Here is a 21,932-nt window from a genome sequence, read left to right as displayed (position 1 = left end):
TTTCCTTGCTCTCCTAAGTTGATTTCAGATCATTACTCCTTCACTTTCCCATAAAAATTCTTGCTCCTCTGAGCTCATGCCACCTGGCTGCTTTGTCTTTGCGCCCCCATCCTCCTACTCATTCCCCAACATTTACTCAAGTCTTTGGCATTCTGGCTTCCTCTCCACCATGACTCCTGCCATCATCCTGGGTGGTGTTGAAATCCACATGGATGATTTATTCCCACACTCCAGTTTCTAAATTTCTTGACTACCATGACCTTTGTTCCTCTCAACCACCTACATCCATGGCCACAGCTTAGATCTTCTCAACACAGGCAATGGTAGCAGTCCTGAAATCTTAAATGTCAATCTTTTACTTTCTGACACACTCTCAAAGCCTTCCAGCCTCTCATGCCTTCACTTTGGTCTGATCTGTTCATCAAACTCACCCAGTCCTCTATGCTCAGGCTCCTTCATTTTTTCCCAATTGATCAACCTGTTCCCTACTCTGGCCCCATGGCTGACCTTCTGAACTGATCCTTTGATTCTTCTGCAATCGTGACCTTCCATTACACCTACCCAATCCTGGACCAATACTAAATCCACCTCCTCTTCTAACTCCAGGCTCCTGAGTTCTTCCAGGGAAAAATCACACCACCTTACAAAACTGCATCACAACAAATTTATGGTCTTCACTCTGATCCAGGTCCTTTACTTGCCCTTGGATAGATCCCTCTCCTATTTCCCTCAATGACTGACCCAACCCCTCAAGACTCTCCTCAGCCTCAATCTCACCACTACCCTTGGCATACAACCTTGCCTTCTTATTCCAGAAAACTGAAGGAATCTGTCATAACTACCTTCAAATTTCTGCTCCCTCTAGCCTCCAATAAAAACATATCTCTCATAAGGTGAAATATCCTTCTTCTTTTCCAAGATCCAGCCTTGATCCATTCATTCATTCATCCATTTAATCAGCAACTATTAACTGAGTGTCTACTATGTGACAGCTATGGTTCTAGGTCTATGAATAAAACAGACAAGCTTATGAAGCCTACATTCTAAAGGGAGGAGACAATGAACAAATAAATTACCATATTTTTCACAAATAAAGCGCATTACATGGTTTTTTGCCAAGCATGCAACCCTCCCGATTTTTTTTTACCTGTTATTGACTTCAATTAACACTAAGAAAATGTAATTAAACTATGAAAGCAGATCTAACATAACCTAATGGTTTCACTTAAGGCAATCTGATAAAGTTTTCACATTAAACTGTTGAGTTAATGTACTGTAATTATCAACTTTAACAGAAACAAACACAGTTTTGATTGTTTATTCTCTGATTACCAGGGGACAACCAAACTTGATCCAAGACTTCTCGACCATGGCTTATACCTTTATTATACAATTATGATCAAAAGAAACATTTTCAGACTATTTTTATACACATAAGCAGAAGATTAAACAAAATGAACAGAATAAAAGAAAATGAACACAATGATATGATTTACCTGTAACATGGGAGGACGGGGGATGCAGCTGAAATTCACTTCTAGAAATTCCACCAGACACGTGCAACATATGCATGGGTGTGCTATGCCAGAACTGTTTTACTTAATTTCATCATTTCTGCGTGTTATATGTGTGGGTATATTATTTGTGGAAAAATAAGGTAAGCAGATTATATAGCATATTAGAAACAGGGAAAGGGAATAGAAAGTGCTCAGGAAGGGAGGGGCTGCAATTTTTAATAGAATGATTAGGGAAGGAGACATTTGAGCAAAAACATAAAGAAGGTGAGAAAGTAAGTTACAAGGTTATCTGGAGGAAGAACATTCCAGGCAAAAGGAACAATAAGTACAAAAGCCCTGAGGGGACAGTAAACCTGTCGTGCTTCAAGGAACTGCAAGGTGGTCAGTGTGGCTACACGGCAATAACCAAAGAGAATAGTAAAAAAGAAGAAGAGGGCAGAGCAGTGACTGTGGGCCAGAGCACAGCACTTTCTAGGCCCATGCCAAGACTTGCAGTTTTACTCTGAGTGAGACGGGGAGCCACTGGATGGTTCTGAGCAGAAGAGTAACATGACATGATTTGAATCTTAAAGGACTGTTCTGACTGCTATGTCGAGGGTACAATGTAGGAGACTCAGGTAAAAGTAGAGGAACCAGTGAGGAAACTGTTGCCATAATTCAGGCCAAGGATAGCTTGATCAGGAAGAAGTAGTAAGATGGGTGGATTTGCGTGCACTGTCATTGTAGAGCAAACAGGATTTTCTGATAAACTGGATGAGAGGTGAGAGGTTTTTTGGCTTCACGATATGAAAGTACCCCCAGTGAATGGCTGTAGGAGAAATTTTTGGCCTGAGTATCTAAATGAATAGAGTTGCAATTAAAAAAGATGAAGAAGATAATCTCCTTTGGTCTCCTCTGGAACCTTGTTCCATTAGGCAAATGCTCTCACTCTTGTTTTAATCAATCTCTGGGTTACCTTCTCTCTCCTGATGCCTTCCCATCAACCTACTAACATGCTCGAGTGTCTCCCAATCTCTATAGCTACCATACAATCTCTCCCTTTCGTTTCTTATTCAAACTTTTTGAAGAAATAGCCTAAATTCTGATTCCATGCTCTGCCCACTGCTCTTCTGACTCTTGAAATTCAAGTTTCAAACCTGAGTACAAATATCCCTGCACTGACAATCTCAAATGAATCGATTTCCTGATACTAAGTACTCTTTCCTAAAAATTATTTGCCCACGTTCCCCAAAGCCCTTATCCCGTGTTACCAAAACAAAACAAAACAAAAAATATGCCCTTCGCCCAACTCTCACCACAGTGTACCCCCAGGATAGGAAAAACACCAGTGCTTCACACAAAGAAGGCTTTTTTCATCAAGGTGTAAAAACCCGCAGGGTTTCCTGTATTTCTCTAGCATATATATTTCTGTTGATGAAGCATGGTGTTAGAAACGTGGTATTTTGGCCCATGTGGGGAGGTTCTGAATTCACATACACAGTAGAGTGGGGTGGTCCGAGTAAAGAGAATTCTGATAGACCCCAAATGAGATGAATGGAAGTCCAGCTGAGCCACCAGTCAACCCACAGAATCGTGAGAAATAACAAACTGTTGTTTTAAGTCATTAGGTTTCAGGACAGTTTATAACACAGTAAAATATAAACATAACCAAAACGTACCCCAAACACACTCCAACTGATCATGGTCAATACTGAAATCATTACCCTTCCTTCATAGACCTGCATCTTCCCTCGTTCAACCTTCCCTCTCTTCCTATATAATAGAGCTCAGCAGTGCCACCTCCATCTCATCTGCCTAATCACTCAAGCTAGAAACCTGGAATCATTCTTTACTCCACATCTCTCCTTCGACCTCTAAATCTAATCAAGCACCAAGTCCTGGCAATACGACCTCCTAAAAATCCTCTTCGTGACCATCTAAGATACATCTACTGGTCCCAGCACCTCTGGAGCATAGGAGAATGAAGAAAACCAAAGACACAGGAAAATATCAGTCCAAAGAACTAATGGATCACATGAACCACAGCCCCCACCAGGCTGAGCCTAGAAGAACTAGAAGGTGCCCAGCTATCACCATCAACCGCTCCGACGGGGATCACAATAGAGGGTCCAGGACACACCGACAGAAAAATGTAGAACAAAATTCAAATTCCCAAAAAAAGGCCAGACTTAATGATCTGATGGTGACTGGTGGAATCCCTTAGACTATGACTCCCGGACACCCTATTAACTCAGAATTGAAGCCACTCCCAAAGTCCACCTTTCAGCCAAAGATTAGACAGACCTATTTTTTATAAAACAAATGCTAACACATATGAGGAACGTGCTTCTTCCTTAGCTCAATCAAGTATACGAGCCCAAATGGGCAACACCTGCCCAAAAGCAAAAACAAGGCAGGAACGGACAGGAAGACCCAGAGGGTAAAGGGAAAGCCGGAGAATGCTGACACATTGTGAGGACTGCAGCTGATGTTATAAAACAATTTGTGTATAAAATCCTTAATGAAAAATTAATTTGTGCTGTAAATCTTCACCTAAAACTCAATTAAAAAAAAAAAAAAAAAACCAGTCCTCTTGGATGCACTACTCTCTGCCAGTCAGACCCTCATTGCCTTGAACCTGGATCATGGCAACAGCCTTCTCAATGCTCGGCCTCCAGACTCAGCTTCCTCCATCCATCCCCGACAAATCTAAGCTGCGCTTCAGATGGTGCCATACCCATTGCTCCAAGATAAACTGCAGACTCTATGATCTGGGCCCTGCCTTTCTATTCAAGCCCTTCCAAATATAATTGCAGACAAAAACCATAAGGGAAAAGACTGAGAGATTTGATTACATAAAAACTAGAAATAATCTGCAAAACTCAACTATTAACAAAAATGAAATGACAAAATAGAAAAAAAAATCTGCAATGTATATGACTAAGGATTAATATGTTAAATATGTAAAGAACTTCTAAAAACAATTTAGGAAGATGACTGCCCCAATAGGAAAATGGGCCAAGAACATTATGAAAAAATTCACTGTAGAAGAAAATAAAAGACTTGAAAAAAAAAGAGGAAGAAGGGAGACGGAAAGGGGAAGGAGGAAGGGAGAAAGAAACGTCTAACCTCGAACAAGATACACTTCTGACAGAAGTATTTATTAGCTTAATCTTTCTGGAGGCTATTTTTGTAATATGTGTCAAAAGCTAAACTATGCATATCTTTCAATTCGGTCATTTCACATTCAGAAATTTATCCAAAGGAAGTAATAGAACAAGTACTCAAAGGCTTAAGAAATACTCCTTGCAGCTGTTTTATATTAGCTATAAATAACTTAAATGTCTAATAATAGGAGATTGGGTAAATAAATTCTGATACAGCCATACAACGGACCAAGCTACTTGCACAGACCTTTAACATGGAAAGATAAGTTAGGATATACTGCTAAGTGAGAAAGGCAGGTTAGAGGATGATGTAGAGTATATTCTAATTTTTAAAAAAATACACAAAGTCTGTCTACAACTTAAAAACAAAAGGACTAACAACCCAATCAAAATATGGGCAGAGAACTTTAACAGACATTTCACCAAAGAGGATATCCAAATGGCCAACAAGCACACAAAAAGATGCTGACAGTTATTAGCCATTTGTTGTTGCTGTTGTGTGCTGAGCTGACTCTGACATTCAGCTACCCTATACAACACAGTGGAACTGCACTAACATGTTTACTAGGCTGTAAACTTGTATGGGAGCAGATCACCAGGTCTTTTTTCCCCAAGGAGTCATTGGTGGGTTAAAACCACCAACCTTTTGGTTAGCAGCTGAGACTTAACGGTTGTGCCAGCAGGGTTCCTTACGTTAGCCATTAGAGAGATGCAAATCAAAACTATAATGGAATACCACCTCACCCCGATTAGAATGGTATGATGAGAAAACATTAAGGCATTGGAAAGGGTGTGGAGAAACAGGGACCCTCATCCATTGCTGGTGGGAATATAAAATGGCATGATCATTGTAAAAAATATTTTGGTGAATCCTCAAAAAGTTAAACACAGAACTACTATATGACCCAGCAACCCCGATCCTAGGTATTTACCCAGAAGTGAAGGCAGGAACACAAACAGAAACCTGTATACCAATATTCATTGCAGCACTTTGCAACAATAGCCAAGAGTTGGAAACAGCCAAAATGTCCATTGACAGATGAAGGATAAACAAAAGGTGATACATACATACAATGGAATATTACTCAGTCCTAAAGAGGAATGAAGTCCTAATCCATGCGACAACATGGATGAGCCCTGAAAATATGCTGAACGAAGTCAGTCAGTTGCAAAAGGATAAATATTGTATGAACTCACATGAAATAAGCAAATATATAAAAACCAAACATTATTAGTGGTTACCATGGGTGGGAGGGAGGGGAAAAGGGTAAATTTATGCTTAGGGGGCACTGAGTTTATGTTAATGGTGCTGGAATGATCTGGAAAAGGATAAAGAGAATGACTGCACAACTTGAAGCAGGTAATCAATGCACTGAGTTGTACATGTAGAAATTGTTGAGAAGGCAGACGTTCTGTTATGCATATTTCCATCACGATAAAAAATTTGAAAACACATATGTAAATCTGGAAGAGTACACACCAAAATGGTAATCTATGGGGATGTGGGTGATATCGTCTCTTTTTGTGTGGCTTTATCATCTAATTATTCTACTACAGATATGAATTAATTTGTGTCCAGAAAAATTTTAAGGCTTCTGGATTGCTTTCTTCCATATCAACCAAAGATGAAATGGAACTAACATTCATTTCACTGTTTCAAGCACGCCAGCCTCCACCACCAAATACCATTTGGAGGGTCTTTGGTAGGGTCCTTATTAAAATACACACGTATCTAGCTCTAAAGAGTAGATTATAATCCTGGAAGCCTCTCTCTCATTTCAAATAAACAGAAATTGACTAACTGAAACAATGTTATAGTGGTGCCCAGGACACTGCCTACCACTGACAGACAGGGAGAAGGGACTGAGGAGGGAGGTCTGGAGAGAGGGGATAGTAACAAAAAAGAAAAAGGGAACAAGGGGCTAAATCTCTAAGGCACTGATAGACAATTCTTCAGATAAATGATTACAAAAACATTTAATTAGTAATAAATATCATATGGTACCCAGTTATCTCTTCAGAACTCAACCTTTTTAGAACACAAGACGTTTGAAAATAGTTTGTGTCGACAAGAGACATCAAGCCCATGGACTGCAGCTCACGTACTTTAATCAGAGACAAACTCTCAAACCCTCATTCAGAGCATCTTTATCGTTACACACAAGTCTAACAAGCTTAGACATCTGGTCTCCAAGTTCACAGCAGATTAAGAGCAGCGAATTAGAGGAAAGGTACTACTTCAGGGAGGCACACTGACAGCAGCAAGAAGTGACAGCTGACAGTCTCATAAGAAACCAGAAAACACCATAAAGCACAAACATGAGATTCAGAAAGGACAATAACCCAGGGCCACTTTATTCAGGGGCAAACTGTCTTACCCACAAAGATCCTAACAACATGACAATTAACATTCTAATAACAACGCCTTTGAGAAATAAAAGAGCCGTAAGATATTAGGTCACCACCTGTCAGTTTGTCATAGTGTGGTAGCTTCCATGTTGCTATGATACTGGAAGCTATGCAACCAATATTTCACGTTTGGCAAAGTAGAAGTCCTAAGGAGCCCTGGCAGCACAATGGTTAAAGCACTCAGCTGCTAATCGAAAGGTTGGCAGTTCAAACCCACCGGCAGCTCCACAGGAGAAAAGACCTGGGGATCTGCTTCTGTAAAAATTATAGCCTAGAAAACCCCATGGAGCAGTTCTCTGTCCTATAGGGTCGCTGTAAGTTAAAATCAACTCAATGGCACTCAACAATAACAAAGTAGGCCAGTGAAAATGAGGAAAACCCTCAGAAGATGGATTTATACAATATCCACAATAATAGACTCAAACATACCAGTGATCACGATGATGGTGCAGGAGAGGGCAACATTTCATTCTGTTACACCTAAGGTCGCCATGAGACAGAGCCGACTCAAGGGCAACTAACAACTAGATGTTAAGAGCTGGAAAGTAACTTCATCATCATTAGTTCTCATTTGACAGATAAAGAACCTGACAGACACTGTTGGGAAGCCATCTGCCCAGATTACAGGGCAAACTCAGTGGTAGTGACTAGCCACGCTCAGATTAGAAGCACTTTCCACCCATATTACACTGCCTCTGTTGCATATCTCCTAAAAGACAGGAAATGTGTGTTGTATCTCAGAAAAATTACTATCCAAACAATAAATTTTAAAGATAGATAAGCCCTCAAGGGCCAGGAAAAGCTGCCTCCTCACAATGAGTCACCACAAACGGGCACTCAACATGACCAGGACATTCTTTACTCATCCTTTTTTGATAAATTTCCATAATATCTGAATTTTTGATACTTGATCTAATCTCTTCTGTCTTTAGAGCATAGCATTTAAACACCTTTAAAGCTCCTTCATATGGCTAAGATACTCACATCTTACGTCTCTACCTTTGAGATTGATAGTACCAGGAATCCGTAACAATGCATATCACTAAAAAGATTCACATGACTTTCTGGAAAATGTTCCACTTTGCTTTAAATTTTGTTATTTCTCAACTTTACTGAACACTTAGAAGGCGAATAGGTCTCATAACTATAATAAGTTACACAAAGGTCTCAAACATAGATGTAATATAGGAATAGGAATAAGGAAGGTTTGTATAACTCAAATCTATCTGGTCTCTCCTACCTGCCCAGTGAGTATAAATAAGTACTGATATATTGTAATATTAATTTATTTTCCAGTATCCACTGTTGCACTGTTCAAACTTAAAACCAAAATACCCATTGCTGTTGAGTTGATTCCAACTCATAACCACCCTACAGACAGAGCAGAACTGCCCCATAGGATTTTCAAGGCTGTAATCTTTACAGAAGGATACTGCCACCTCTTTCTCCTGCAGAGTATCTGGAAGGTTCAAACCACCGATCTTTCAGTTAGCAGCAGAGCGTATAACCACTGTGTCACCAGGGCCCAAGAGTCCCAGGCTGTTGAAGACAAAGGTTTGAAGAACAGGGTTGGGCTACTCCCAGGGGAAACTAAACAATCTAAGAAACGTGTAAGATAACCAGCACTTCCTGAAGACAAAATTCACTGACCAGGAAAAACAGTGAGTCAAGATACTAGCAGGAGACCTGCCATCTCGGTAAATGCTGCTCAGGCCCTAATCCTCCAGGAATGGCCCAACTGCCTGGGTCCTTTCCCTTTTCCTGTCGCCAATATGTAATAAAATCTCCATTTTGTCCTCAAATTCATACTCAGTACCAGAGGGACAATAATCTTTCTCTCACCCTAAAGGTCCCAGCACAAAAGCTGTATGCGTCCTTGAAAAGACACCAAACAAATTACATGGATTTATACTGCTTTCTCCAGGCTTCAAATCCTAGATGAAAGGCATTATTATTTAAGATCATTATAATTACAAATAATAATCTAGCATCAATGCTATGCTTAGCCTTCCATTATAATAATAGAGAGATGCTGTAAGCTCTTGTCCAATAATCTCTCGGCTTTTCAGAAATCATAAATATCAAAGCCTCAGTTAGCACTGCAATCCACTGTCTGCCAAGGTTAACTCAAGCCCAAGGAGAAGACTGACCAGCTCAAGCTGATCCACCCACAGCAGGCCTCAACTGATATGCCAAGTCTTTACCTGGTTAACATTTTTTCAATTTCAGCTTCAGGAGCTTGGCTGCCAAAGTGGAAGTTTCACTCATGAGAAGGGGCTCCCCTTTCCGAACATTTGCCTATGACTCAACGGTACTAGGTCTGTTTAAAGTGCACATAATAGACTGAAAAATAATAGACTAATAATAATAAAGATAATAAAGGAGAAAGTTGGCAAAAATGCTGCAGCCAGCATCACCTTAAGATGCTAGTATTCATTATTCCTTAGTGATTTAAATTCACATAGATGAAAAGGCTTTTTTGCTTCTAGTATAAACACTGAATAACCAATTTATTTATGTAGGCATTTTTGTCCTCAGAAAAGACCAAAAATACTGCAGTACTTACTTCAACTTTGTCAAGAGAAGTACACAGCATATGCAAACGTGCTGAACTACTTATGTTCCTCAAAACAAGGTTCCTTGAAGGAGGGGTTCCAGAAAAAAGACACACAGTTAAAAACAATCTATTTTCACAAAAATCTTTCTTAACCATTTCAGTCCTCACTGACCTCCTTCCCTTCGATTCCTCTAGAATTCAGACTACACCACACACCCCGGCATTTCAACAGATACGGTCTTACGGAGTTCACTCGCTTCTTGTGTGTCAGTCACATCATGTCAACTAGCAGGGCAGGAGCCAAGTCTTTCCTTATTTCCATTCCCCACAGCATCTCAGAGAGAGCTGACAATATACTAGATGCTCAATAAACCTTGCTTACTCTTTCCTAGCAGGGCGAGCTGTCTCTTACGCAGTCTAACTTATGTCCACATTGTCTCATTTCATGATCACAACATCCCTGCAGAGGTAGGCGGGAGAGTTATTCCTCCGGCTGTAGACACAGGAAAGCAGAAGCTCCTGTTGGTCAAATGACTTCCCCAAAGCCACACTGACAAGAAGTAGCAGTGAAAGAATTTGAACCTAAGGCCTCTAGCTACATGTGCAGGCCTCTTGCTGCAAATTCTTCCTAGTACCAAGGACTGTCAGCATCTTCTCTCATAACTCCCTTTGCAACTCAACCTCCCTAGGAGCTCCTCAAGTCAGGAAATGCTTCCACAACATTTTGGGGTGGCTGAGATATGGGAACATGGGGAGATGTTTATCAAGCTCAAAATCCAACAGCAGAGTATTGTGAAAACTCCCCTCAGCCAGCACCCACAAAGACTTGCCATTCTACCTTCTTGGGTTTACTAGTTTATTTCTAGAAGCGTAGAAATGTATTTCTGCAGAAAATGAAAGATTTTTAACCGTAATAGTTTAAGACTGTTGGTTCACTGATTCCGAAAATATGAATCTAAAAATTAAGTGATTTGCCTGAAGTCACACAGCAAATTAATCCCTTTCAAGCCATCCTTGACTACTCTCTGCCCACACTGCTCAACAAATCACGTTGGTTCCACTTCTGAAATATGTCTCAGCACCATCCCAAGTTCTTCATCCCCCTGTTCTAGCCCAGCTTCTCTCACCCAGACTACTTCAATTGCTCTTCCTCATCTCCCTACCACTAATCTTTCCTATTTCCAATCTTCTTTCCAAACTGCTGCCAGTTATCTTTCCAAAATTCACAACTGATGACTACGTGCCCTGCTTTAATCTTGACAGCTCGCCAGCCAACAGAACGCATGTCCAATTGTTCAGTTAGGTCAATCACACTCTGGACATGGCTTGCCTTCTCAATGTCACCTCCCATCCTTTTCTACCATAAATCCTGCCCTCTACCTGTACCAAGAGCTCTGGTGACACAGTGGTTAAGGGCTCAGCTGCTATTCAAAAGGTCGGCAATTCAAACCCACCAGCCACTCTGCAGGAGAAAGACGTGTTAGTCTACTTCCGTCAAGATTACAGCCTTAAAACCCTACGAGTCAGTTCTACTCTGTCCTATAGGGTTGCTATAAGTCAGAATAGACTCAACGGCAACACGTTTGGTTTCCTACCCATACCAGTTGCCACTGAGACGATTCCAACTCATGGCAACTCCATGTGTGTCACAGTAGAGTTGTGCTCCATAGAGTTTTCAGTGGCTGACTTTTTGGAAGATCGCCAGGCCTTTCTTCGAAGGTGCCTCTGGGTGAACTCTAACCTCCAACATTTTAGTTAGCAGCCAAGCGCATTGACCATTTGCACCACTCAGGAACTCCAATTCTGCCATCTAGACCAAGCTTTCCCCACCTTGGTGCTATTGACATTTTGAGCTAGAAAATTCTTTGTTGTGGAGGGCTGTTCTGTGCACTGTAGGAAGTTCAGCAGTATCCTTGGCCTCTACCCACTAGACGCCAGTATTACTATCCTCCTCACCCCACTCCAAGTTGTAACAATCAAAAATGTTTCCAGACATTGCTAAATGTCCCCTGGGAGTAATTACCCCTGGTTGAGAACCACTTAAGGGTACATAAGACAATCCACTGGAGAAGGAAAAAAAAAAGAGAGACCCTCTATTTATATTTATTTTTCATCTATTTATCTTATTAATATTTACTACATGACCTGACACTAGCGCTCTCACTCAGTTCATACGTTGGTCACTTGTCTCACAGAAATCCGATGGAATCCTGAGGGAAAGTATGTGAGCTCCACAGAGCAGGTTGATGATGACAGCCCTTCCGCATGGGGACATCCTGCACTTCATGTGTGCGTGGTTAACTGGGCTGACTGATCATGCTGTTACACACGAGTTAACCTCATAAAACAAACAAGGAGCTTAAAAAGACTCCCGCAAAGAAACCATGGATTAAAGATAACAACATAAATGAACAGAAGGGAACGGCGAGCTGTCGTTTCTATTCCTGGTATAAACTCTTCGTCAGTCACACTACAAGGTGGAAACAATCACAACCTAATAAGATTTGACAAGAAGTTCACCAAAACCTTACTGAGATTATTTAAAATACGGATTTATATGCACTATCATTGACTAGATGGCAACAGGTTTTTTGTTTTTTTTTAATCATTAAAGATGAACTTCCATCCTAAGTATGTACTATGTGTTCAGAATAACAGTAGCCCACGAATAGAACTTATAAACAAGCGCACATAGATATAGCAATGTTTGTACCTTTTTTAAAACTGATAGTGCTAGTCTACCAAGAAAGTCTAGAAATGATTGCTCTAAACCAACACTGTGCAACGGAATTTTCTGTGATGATGAAATATTCTCTATCTATGTTGTCCAGAATGCTAGGCACTAGGCACATGTGGCTACCGAGCACTTAAAATGTGGCTAGTGCAATTGAGAAAGTGAATTCTTCTTTAATTTTAGTTCACTTAAATTTAAACTGGAGTCCCGGAAACAGTTAACACACTGAGCTGCTAACCAGAAGGCTGGAGGTTTGCATACACCGTATGTGCCTCAGAAGAAAGAGCTGGTGACCTACTTCTGAAAAATCACCCTTTGAAAATCCTAAGGAGCACAGTCCTACACTGACACACACAGGGTCGCCATGAATCAGAGGCGACTCAACGGAAACTGGTTTTTTAGTTGAAATTTGGCTAGTATAACTGAGGAAATGAGTTTCTCTTTCATTTTAATTAATTTAAATTTAAATAGCCACATGTAGCTAGTGGCTACCATATTGGGCAGCACAGCCCTGGGCCACTAATAGATTATGACTCTCTTAAGATATACAGCTCCCCAGCAAGCGATGCCCTTTCCTGCTTCCGTGCCTTTGGCACGCTAGACTCTTCACCTAGAGTGTTCTTCCCCTACCTTGCCAATCTGGCAGTAAGCTCTTCTTATTTTGAAGCCACACCTTAAGTATTACCTTTCTTAAGCTTTCCCTTACTACTCTCCCCACCCAAGATGAGCTGTTCCCTCTTGTCTCCCTACTCCTTTAATATCCCTCCATTACAGCACTTAAGCTACTCGCTTATGCGTCTCAAGTCCTACGATTTTCAGTTCTTCAAGGCAGGGCCATGTCTTACTCATCTCTGTACAACACCAAGCACATAGCGAGTGCTCAGTAACATTTACTGAATAAGGCAATGAATGAACCAACAAATCTTAATCTCCCAATTCATACTGCAGTGCTCATTCAACCACACAAAAGTATGGCTCTGGACATGCAGATGGAAGCTACTCTTTGCTGCCCCACAATGCTAGGTGCTACTTCAGTAGAAAACAGCATTTCTATTATTAAAATTTTTGGCCCTTTCAGATGTAGAAGTCACAGTTGTTCTTTAAGTAGGCTCAGAAAACATTCAACTTTCTAAGAGTGCAAGATGAAGGTAGATGGTGGTACTAGTCCTCTTTCTGAAGTGTCAACTTAAAAAAGCTGAAAGTTAAAATGACTGCTGTAATGCAGGACGTAACATGTTTTCATGTGTGCTTTATGAATATTCATCAAGTCTTTCCTGTGTCCTCTAAAGGCAGTTTAGCTATCGAGGTGCAAGTGTACACCCCCACCTCTGCACCGCCTCGTATGCTCCCAGTAGAAACCCATGTGAAACTCATTCGCTTCCCTCATCATCATCATCAAATGCGCTTGGTTTTTAGAAAGACCAAAGGAAAGGCTCTGACCATGGCAATTGTTTATTCTGGACTTCATTTCTCAATTCTATGTTTGGCTATCTTTAGCGAAGCTATAACCATCATCATGCCTGAAGCAAGGAAGAAGACACCATTCACAAACCACCCCCTGAAAATCTGTAGTTGTCTCTAAAAACCAGACTTCCCAGCAGGCAAAGACATCCCAAGTAGAACAGATGAAACGTGTGTTGAGTCAAGAGATGGTCTCAGGTGCTTGTAACTAACCTCTCTGCCTGGCGTTCAAAGCCTTCCATAACCTTATTCCTATGCTTTCCAACGTAGCAACTACTCTGGTCAGAAGTCCCCATCATCTCCCCTGTTCACTCCCTTCATTTTGTCCTCCCCCCTCATCTGCCTCTGTCCAAATTCTTGAAGCTTCTTGCCTCCCATCTGTGTCCTCTAGGAGCCTTCCCTGACCACTCCTTCCCCAGGCACTAGAGGCTCGGAAGCCCCCACAATCTCACAGGACTGAGGCACAGCAGGAGATCAGTGCATCCTTGATCCAACAGCTATTCAAAGGGCCCTGGGCCGCTGAAGAGAGCGAGCACACCCAGGGAGCAAATGTAATTTTATTCTACTACTCCAGGTTCTTCATTCCTTGATTCTGCAATGGGAAGCTTGTACTAACCAAAATGTTAACAATAGACTAGTCGGTATTATCAGAACTCATCACACTGTTCCATGACTACTCACCTTTGCATGTGCTAGTCTCTCTGCCTGGAAGGCCTTGGGTAATTTTCACCTGCAATATCTGCAGGGTAATTTCCCTTCCTGCTCAAACCACACTTCCTCCATAAACTATAAACCTTCACCCCCGGGCCCTTTCTCTTTGCCATCTCGCAACATCTTTTTAATGAATATCTATTAACCATCTACTATATATCAAGGCCCATGCTAAGTGCTGGACACTTATTTCATGGCTACTTGTTGATCTATGAGCTCTCTGGCTCCCTGGGAGGTGCAAACGGGTAAGCACTAACTACTAGCTGAAAGGTTGGTGGTTTGAACCCACCCAGAGGTGCCTCATAAGAGAGGCTTGACAGCAGCTAACAACAACAACATCATGAGCTCCTTGATGGCAGTGGTAGTTCAAAGGTAGAATGCTTGCCTTCCATGCTGGAGATCCAGGTTTGATTCCTGGCCAGCACACCTCAAGCACAGCCACCACCCGTCTATCAGTGGAAGCTTGCCGGGTCACTATGATGCTGAACAGGTTTCAGCTGAAATTCCACACTAAGACAGATCAGAAAGAAGGGCCTGATCCCATTGTACACAGCTGCCATAAACAGGGGCCAAATCAACAACAAATGAGCTCCCAACCATGTCCCATTTCTCTCTGATCTTTGTATCTCTGGAACCTAATATAGTGCCTGCCACAAAGAGCACTCATAAACATTCACTAAATGAATACGTGCGTCATATTGATACCACCAAGACCATACATATATATAGATATATATACACACATATACACATAAACATACATCCCCAAAACCATACGTATAAATATATATGCCATTGAGTTGATTCCTACTCATAACGACCCCACAGGACAGAGCAGAGCTGTTCCACAGGGTTTCCAAGGAGCAGGTGGTAGATTTGAACTACTGACCTTTTTTGGCTAGCAGCCAAATGCTTAACCACTGCGCCACTAGGGCTTCTGTGTGTGTGTGATTTAAGGTGGTTTCACAGACATTTTTAAGCCTTACTACCGTGAGCTGTAGGCAGAAGAAATTATCAAAGTATACTGATATGGAGACTTACTTAGTAGCCCTCATTAGCCCTAGACCTGGATTTCTTTAGTGCAGGTTATAAAACTGTTCTGAGGGGCCACCTTATCTACCTTACATAGAACTGATGCAGTTCTGGAATACTGTATTTTTACTATTTACTGTTTAGAGCTTAGATGGGAGGACTCATTTAGCTAAGAAGGTCTGATGAAAACCCAGCCTCTCAGTGCTTCTTGGAGCATTGCTCCGATTTTCCCACTGAACTCATTCTGGAAGTTCAAACCAAATCTTCCCATCACATCACATGCCCATTAACTCAGACATGACTTAGCATCTCACTACATCTTCCCTGAGAAAGCTCAAGAGAAAATACCCACCCCTGTACCCAAATGAGAGACAGCCATATCCCTCTAACTCCTGACTCCACTTCCCCCAGGCCGACAAGCTGCTGCTGGGCGAGTTAGAGAAAGCAGGCCAGCAGGGTTGAAGTTGCTGCTGAAGGGATGGCTGCGCAGAGTCTCTCCTGCCTCCTCCAGTACCTGCTCCTTAGGGTTGCTGCAACTCCTCACTGTAAAGCATAGACCAATACCCACCTCAGGGAAAAAGGGATCATCAGTGGGACGTGGGAGCAATCAGGTTTGTGTGGAAAGTCTCACTCCCCACCCCTCCCTGCACTGCCTGGCCTTTTGGGAGCATGAATCTCATTGTCCTTAGACAACTCTGGACTGGTGGTGAAGTCAGCACCTGGGGACTCACAGAAAAGCACAGCTATCCCAAAAAACAGCTGATTCCTTTAAGGAGCTGGTGAGGCCCCTGCAAAGAGTATTTGGCTCTGCCCAGCCACCATGGCACTGCCAAACTAGTCTTCATATTACCCCCTCACTCCCCCGCAACTGTATATATGATGTGAGGTAAGTAATGGCTACCATTTATTGAGCACCTGAGAAATGTTTCCTTTTACATACATTGTCTCATTTAATCTTCAAGACTACCCCATGGGGCAGTGGTTCTTAAGCTTTAGCTTGTACCAGATTGTCTCCAGTAATTTGTTAAAGCCCCACGCCCACAGTTTCTGCAGTGAGCCCCAAAAATGCGCACTTCTAAAATATGCACTTCTAACAAGTGCCAGGGCAATGATGATGGCGATGCTCCTGGTCCAGGTTCCACTCTGTAAGAACCGCTGCCATATGAAAATAAACATTCCAGGGAGGTTTGAAGGGCCTCGTCCACAGTCGGTAAAGACAAGAGCCACGATCTGAACGTACGCCTGTCTGACTCCACAGCCAGTGCTCATAACCACGCTACTCTGTGTGTGAATGTATGCCTGGTCTTCCCAAATTCACTGCCAGCTACTTAAAGGCAGCCACCACATGGCAGATCTCCCTCTACTCCTCTCAGAACCTAGTTATGCCTTTGTACTTAGTAGGGGCTACATACTTTCTACCCTGGTTCCTACATACATACATACTCCTAAGAGCCACAAACTCAAATTCAATTTTAACCAAAGAACATCGCCAGACCCAGTTTCTACACCCAGCTGGAAAAAGTTCAAGGCCAGTTACTCCTTCTTCTGTCTCTACAAACAGGGGTTAAAATGTAACCTCACCTCTATGGCACTGTAACTTTTTAAAAAATGTAAACCTATCAATCTCCCCAAATACATCCTATTCTCTCTTGCTACTTTGAATCTTTGCCCATGCAGTCACCACACCTAGTTAACTCCTATTCATTCTTCAGGTCTCTATTCAGAACACTTCCTCTCTTGGCTCCCTAAAACTGGGGGCTACTGCACGCTAAGCTATCTCCATGACAACACTGATCACTCTTTTGTAACTGGCTGTTTTCCATCTGTCAAAGTAGTTTGTAGACTCCAGTATCTAGTTTAATAACATATCCCCAAAGCCTAGCACAGTGCCTGGCACATCACAGGCACTCTGTAACTATTTGTTGAATGAATAAATAAATGAATGAATGCAGAGCTTATAGGCCCTAGCTTCCACATAAAAATATCATAATGTGTGATGTAGCAATTCTCAAAGATGAATCGTGGGGAAGAGGAGGGTAGCCTAGATAACAAAGACCAATTTTGCCTGTTCTTTTCCCCATCACTGAGAACTGGCATTGTTTAGGGAAGCACCATCTATAATGAGACAACATCCTAGAAGAACAAAATGCTCCTGGACTGAGGTCGGCAGAGACCATTCAGGAAGGAGGAAAGGGTGCTGCACCCTCTCATGCTTCCCGATTTCTCCTGCACATACACATTCCTCCATTTCTCCATCCCACTGCAGTCAAGGGCTTTGGCACAGGGATAAAAAGACACACATCAGACTCAAGGGTGCAGATCTGGCAGCAGGCACAGAAGCATCTCCCATCCTGCACCAAAGCCCACAGGAAGGATCCAGAGACACAGTGACTCAGGCCCCGGATTAAGTCCAGCTACAGCAGTACTGAGAATGGAAAAGAGCAGCAATTTCACAAAATCACGGTTGTCAGATATCTTTTTTAAAACAGTGTTTTTAAAGTACAGGTTTCGCCCCTACCCCCAGAGAACCCGGCCCTGCTGAATCCAGTGCTTACACACGCTAAGAGCCAAAGAGCTTCTTCCTCCTCCCAATCTATCTGCCTGCAACACTCACCATGACAGGCACTTCCCAGGCCCAGGTCGGGACGCTGGCTTCAACCTTAGCTTGCAAAAGGTTCCTAAGCTTTCTCCCCTCCTCCCCTGCTAATCAACTGTTTCTCATCCATATTGCAGTAATAAAGGCCACCCCTTCCCCCATCCCTTCTCAGTCTACAACAACCTACAGCAGGTAGTTTGAATAGCTTTATGCCAAGGAAATTGCTGCTTTTATTAAAAATAAAAGCACACTAAGCAGGCAATGGGCTGAGAAAAGTATGAGTCTGGCATAATTATGAAGGTCGAGGTTAAGGTTATCAAAAGAGACATATGAAGATTTCCCTAAAGCCTGGGGGATAAAGATATAGATCTATATATTTATAGCCATACACACCTAGGGAATTTACACAGCAGATCTAAATAACATCCTCTCCAACCAAGGAAAAACAAAACCAGAGCCACCCAGTTTTAGCTTTAAGTAATTCTTCTTTTGGTTAAAAATAAATAAATGAAATAGGAGGAAGAGGGCCCTACTAGACAGAATTGAGAATAACCACATTCATTTCACAGGATTTTTGCTATCTTAGCTACATTCTCGGGACCTAATTACAGTTGAGTCAGGAAACAAACCTAGACAAATCCACCAAGAGCCTCGGCTCTTGGCAAGTCACATTCCCATTCTCTGAAAATCCTCTTTCTTCCACTGCCTGCTCATGGAAGTAGGAAAGTTGGTTAGGAGGAGAAACAAATTCCTCTCTCTTCTTGAAGGTTCCCCATCCCCACCCTTCAGTCTTCACATCAATATTTCAAGTTTTAGGAGGATGACAAGCCCACTCCCCTGCATTTGATGTGAAGCGTTGTACTCTCACACATACGTTTTCTCCTCTGATCCTCATAACTCGGTGAGGCAGACAGGGGTGGCTTCTCAACATTGTTTTCTGGTTTTGTTTTGTTTTAATAAAAGGTCACTGAGGTAAACCATTTCTGGCAACCTTCCTCCATCCCCATAAGCCCTGTCACTTTCAAATCTCAGTTTTAAATCTCTCAAGGACAATGAACCACAGGGCAAGGGAAGGGGGAGGGGAGGTCAAGTGGTCAAAACCCATTCATACAATCAACATCCAGACAACCAGAGTCCTGCCGCATCGGCACACGATTTTAATTTACCAAGCACTGAAAGAGTCCCAACCGTACCTTCCGCCAACACCTCGTCCACAGTGACCTGCTGTCGCCCGATGCCAAAGACCCTTCCGATGTAGCCACTGCCCAGGCCCGAAGTGCTGCCCCCTCCTCCGCTGGAGCCGGAGCCCAGGCCAGAGCCGCCCTGCTCACGCCGGGAGTCGAAAAACTTCTTCATCTTGCAAAAAGAAAGCAGCAAAGCAAAACACGGATGGTTTCTAGATTTTTTTTTTTTTTAAGATAACAAGAAACCCAAGGATTTCTTCTCAGATTTCAGCTCCGAGAGGAGCCACCCGAATCCGGCCGTGGGGGTGGGGGCTGAGGAAGGATGCCTATAGGAATATGCGTGTCAATCGCGCGGCGGGTCCCCTCCTCCTCGGGAGAGCGATTCGTGTAAGTTTAAACCTGTGATGACAGAGGAAGAAAGAGGATGAATCAATAACACACTTAAAAATTCAACTGCTCAGTCCTGGCGAGGCAAAAGCCATCAACCTGGGGGAACGCTTCATGCATTTTCTTGGCGAGAAAAACCTCTAGGGTTGAAAATGCGTCCCCGGGGCTGGAAGAAAGGGGGCGTTCGGGCCGCCGTGGGCAGCAGCACCAAGCCAGCCGGGCACTGCTTCCCCCTCCTCCCGGTCCTCCCCGCCGCCCCGCGCGGCAGCATCCCGGAGGCACCCACTTGAGACGGCTCGGCGGCCGGCGCCCAGCTACCAGCCCCGCAACATTGTCACGGCCGCCGGGCCGACCTGCGACGCGGAGAGGAGGCGGCGCTGCAGCCAGAGCCCGGGCCGAGTTCGGCGCCCGCCCGCCCGCCAGCTGATCCCGGGAGCGCCCGGAGGAGACTAACCCTCCGCCCCTCCCCCGCGCGCGCTCCCGCCCGGCTCCATCCAGCCAGCCAGGAAGTGAGTCGTGCCGGAAGTGCCTCCCGGCCCGGCACGACGGGGGCGCCAGGGCGTCCCCTAGCCACCGCTGCTCTATCGCGACAGACGAGAAGCGGTGGCCTGAGGGAAGAAGGAGACAGGGGAAAGGCGATCTCGGTGCGGACAGTTTTGGAAAACAACATTGCTATCTCCCGACTTGCAGGGCACCCTGGGAAAGGTAGTTCGGCGCAGCCCAGCTGCGGGACTACAACTCCCAGGATGCCTCTGGAGGAGCTGGGAGGAGAAGGCAGCCGTGGCCTCCGCGGCGCCGAAGGTGGTTAGTTGGGTGGTGCATTTGTGGGGATTCGGTTATTTAAACCCATCCGGTAAACCCACTGCCTGGTACTAGAGTTTCTCTCCTGCTGCTTTTTCCACCCTTCTGGAGCCATCTTATTTGCGGCTTGACCTCTTGGCACAAGGGATTCTGGGGATTGTGGTTTCCCAAAGGATCGAGGCTGACATCTGAAGGACGCGGCTGCTTTAACCGCTTACCCCCTTGCACGTCCTGCGGGGCTTTTCGACTTCACTTGGGCAGAAGGTGGAAGAGAGAGGGCGACCGGGAAAATTTTGCTGACAGTCGGTCCTCAGGCCACACGGGAATGCGAACGTTAAAATCAATAAAACCGGCGCCTCTCCGCCCCCCATCTCCAAAGCTGTTTTTGCCCCTCCCAGATGTTACTGAGAACCCGCTCGTGGGTCGGCTCTGAGCGAGACGCTGTCAGAACGCTCGTAAGACAGTGTCTCGTCCGGGACCTTACTGGCGAGACTCCCACTGTGAATCTGCTAAAGGTTGTGTGCAAGGCAGACCCTAGGGAGACCCAGCCCGTCGGCTCCGCCCCAAACTTTGGGGCTCGCGTGCCAACGGTGACCCTTAATTCTTCTACCTTTGCTGACGTTCTGGGTGGTCCTGACTTTCACTGATAACCCTCCCACACAAGAACTCCAGGCTGACCTTTTAATTCTTTCTCACGTCAAGATTCCTCTTGATGCTTATTTTACCCTGATATCGCCTGAGTGCAGAGGATGGGGGTGGACAATGTGATTTGCTTCTGCCAAACGCAGAAGATTTGGAAGGCCTGTTGGTACTCTTCTCCATCGCTAGATCTCCTGATAAATGACGCCAGAGACAGTGACAAATCCCTGCCCCCCCCCAAAAAAAAGCTTTTTCTAACGCCTGAATATAGGGTATTTTTCACCTCCACCTGCTCGCTCTTCCCGTTCCCTAATTCTGCGACAACCTTCTGGCTTTTAATTCGCCTCAGAATTTTTTTCAGCAGTCATTTCAGGAGAGTTGAGAGGAGTGTCCAGCGAGAAGGAAATGGTTCTTGCTTTCTGTAATTTTGAGCTGAACTGTGGCTCGAATAGCGGGGCCGTGGCGGCGACTTCTTCTCCTTTTTAAGTTTCAAATTGTGCCACTACAATTACACTTCCGGTGTAGAGACTGCTTCTTTTCTTCCCGAGGGAATCAATGTTGTCGCCCATGTTCACAAACCCATGAGGCCAGCTACAGAGTGAAATGCAGAACCCACTAAAACGTCCCGTCAAGGCAAACCCACTGAGGCATGCACTTTCTTAAAAGGTGAGGCGTTGTTTATAAGGAAGTTGGACTAGATTAAAACACATGGGAAAGCTCATTTGGAATTTGATTCATTGCCGCCTGTTTTTCTCAGC

At 43.8% G+C, this 21,932-nt stretch overlaps 1 protein-coding gene across 8 annotated transcripts in view; it reads right to left on the bottom strand.

Annotated features, from left to right (window-relative positions):
• AAK1 (AP2 associated kinase 1) overlaps window positions 1–20,411 on the bottom strand; it is a 188,005-nt gene extending 167,594 nt beyond the window's left edge. For 7 of the 8 annotated variants that reach the window (XM_049857597.1, XM_049857601.1, XM_049857602.1 and 4 more), the window contains exons 1-2: window positions 20,021–20,411; window positions 19,357–19,746 (exon numbers count right to left, since the gene is read on the bottom strand). In XM_049857597.1, the coding sequence (XP_049713554.1) occupies window positions 19,357–19,519 (163 nt within the window). In that variant the 5' untranslated portion in view covers window positions 19,520–19,746; window positions 20,021–20,411. The remainder of the gene's footprint in view (window positions 1–19,356; window positions 19,747–20,020) is intronic. The other variant, XM_049857598.1, reaches the window with a different exon arrangement.
• Window positions 20,412–21,932: the final 1,521 nt, after the last annotated feature.

The sequence above is a fragment of the Elephas maximus genome, chromosome 17, assembly GCF_024166365.1.
Source record: "Elephas maximus indicus isolate mEleMax1 chromosome 17, mEleMax1 primary haplotype, whole genome shotgun sequence".
Lineage (NCBI taxonomy): Eukaryota > Metazoa > Chordata > Mammalia > Proboscidea > Elephantidae > Elephas > Elephas maximus.
Note: the sequence above shows the minus strand (reverse complement) of the source record. Positions and strands in the feature narration are given on the sequence as shown.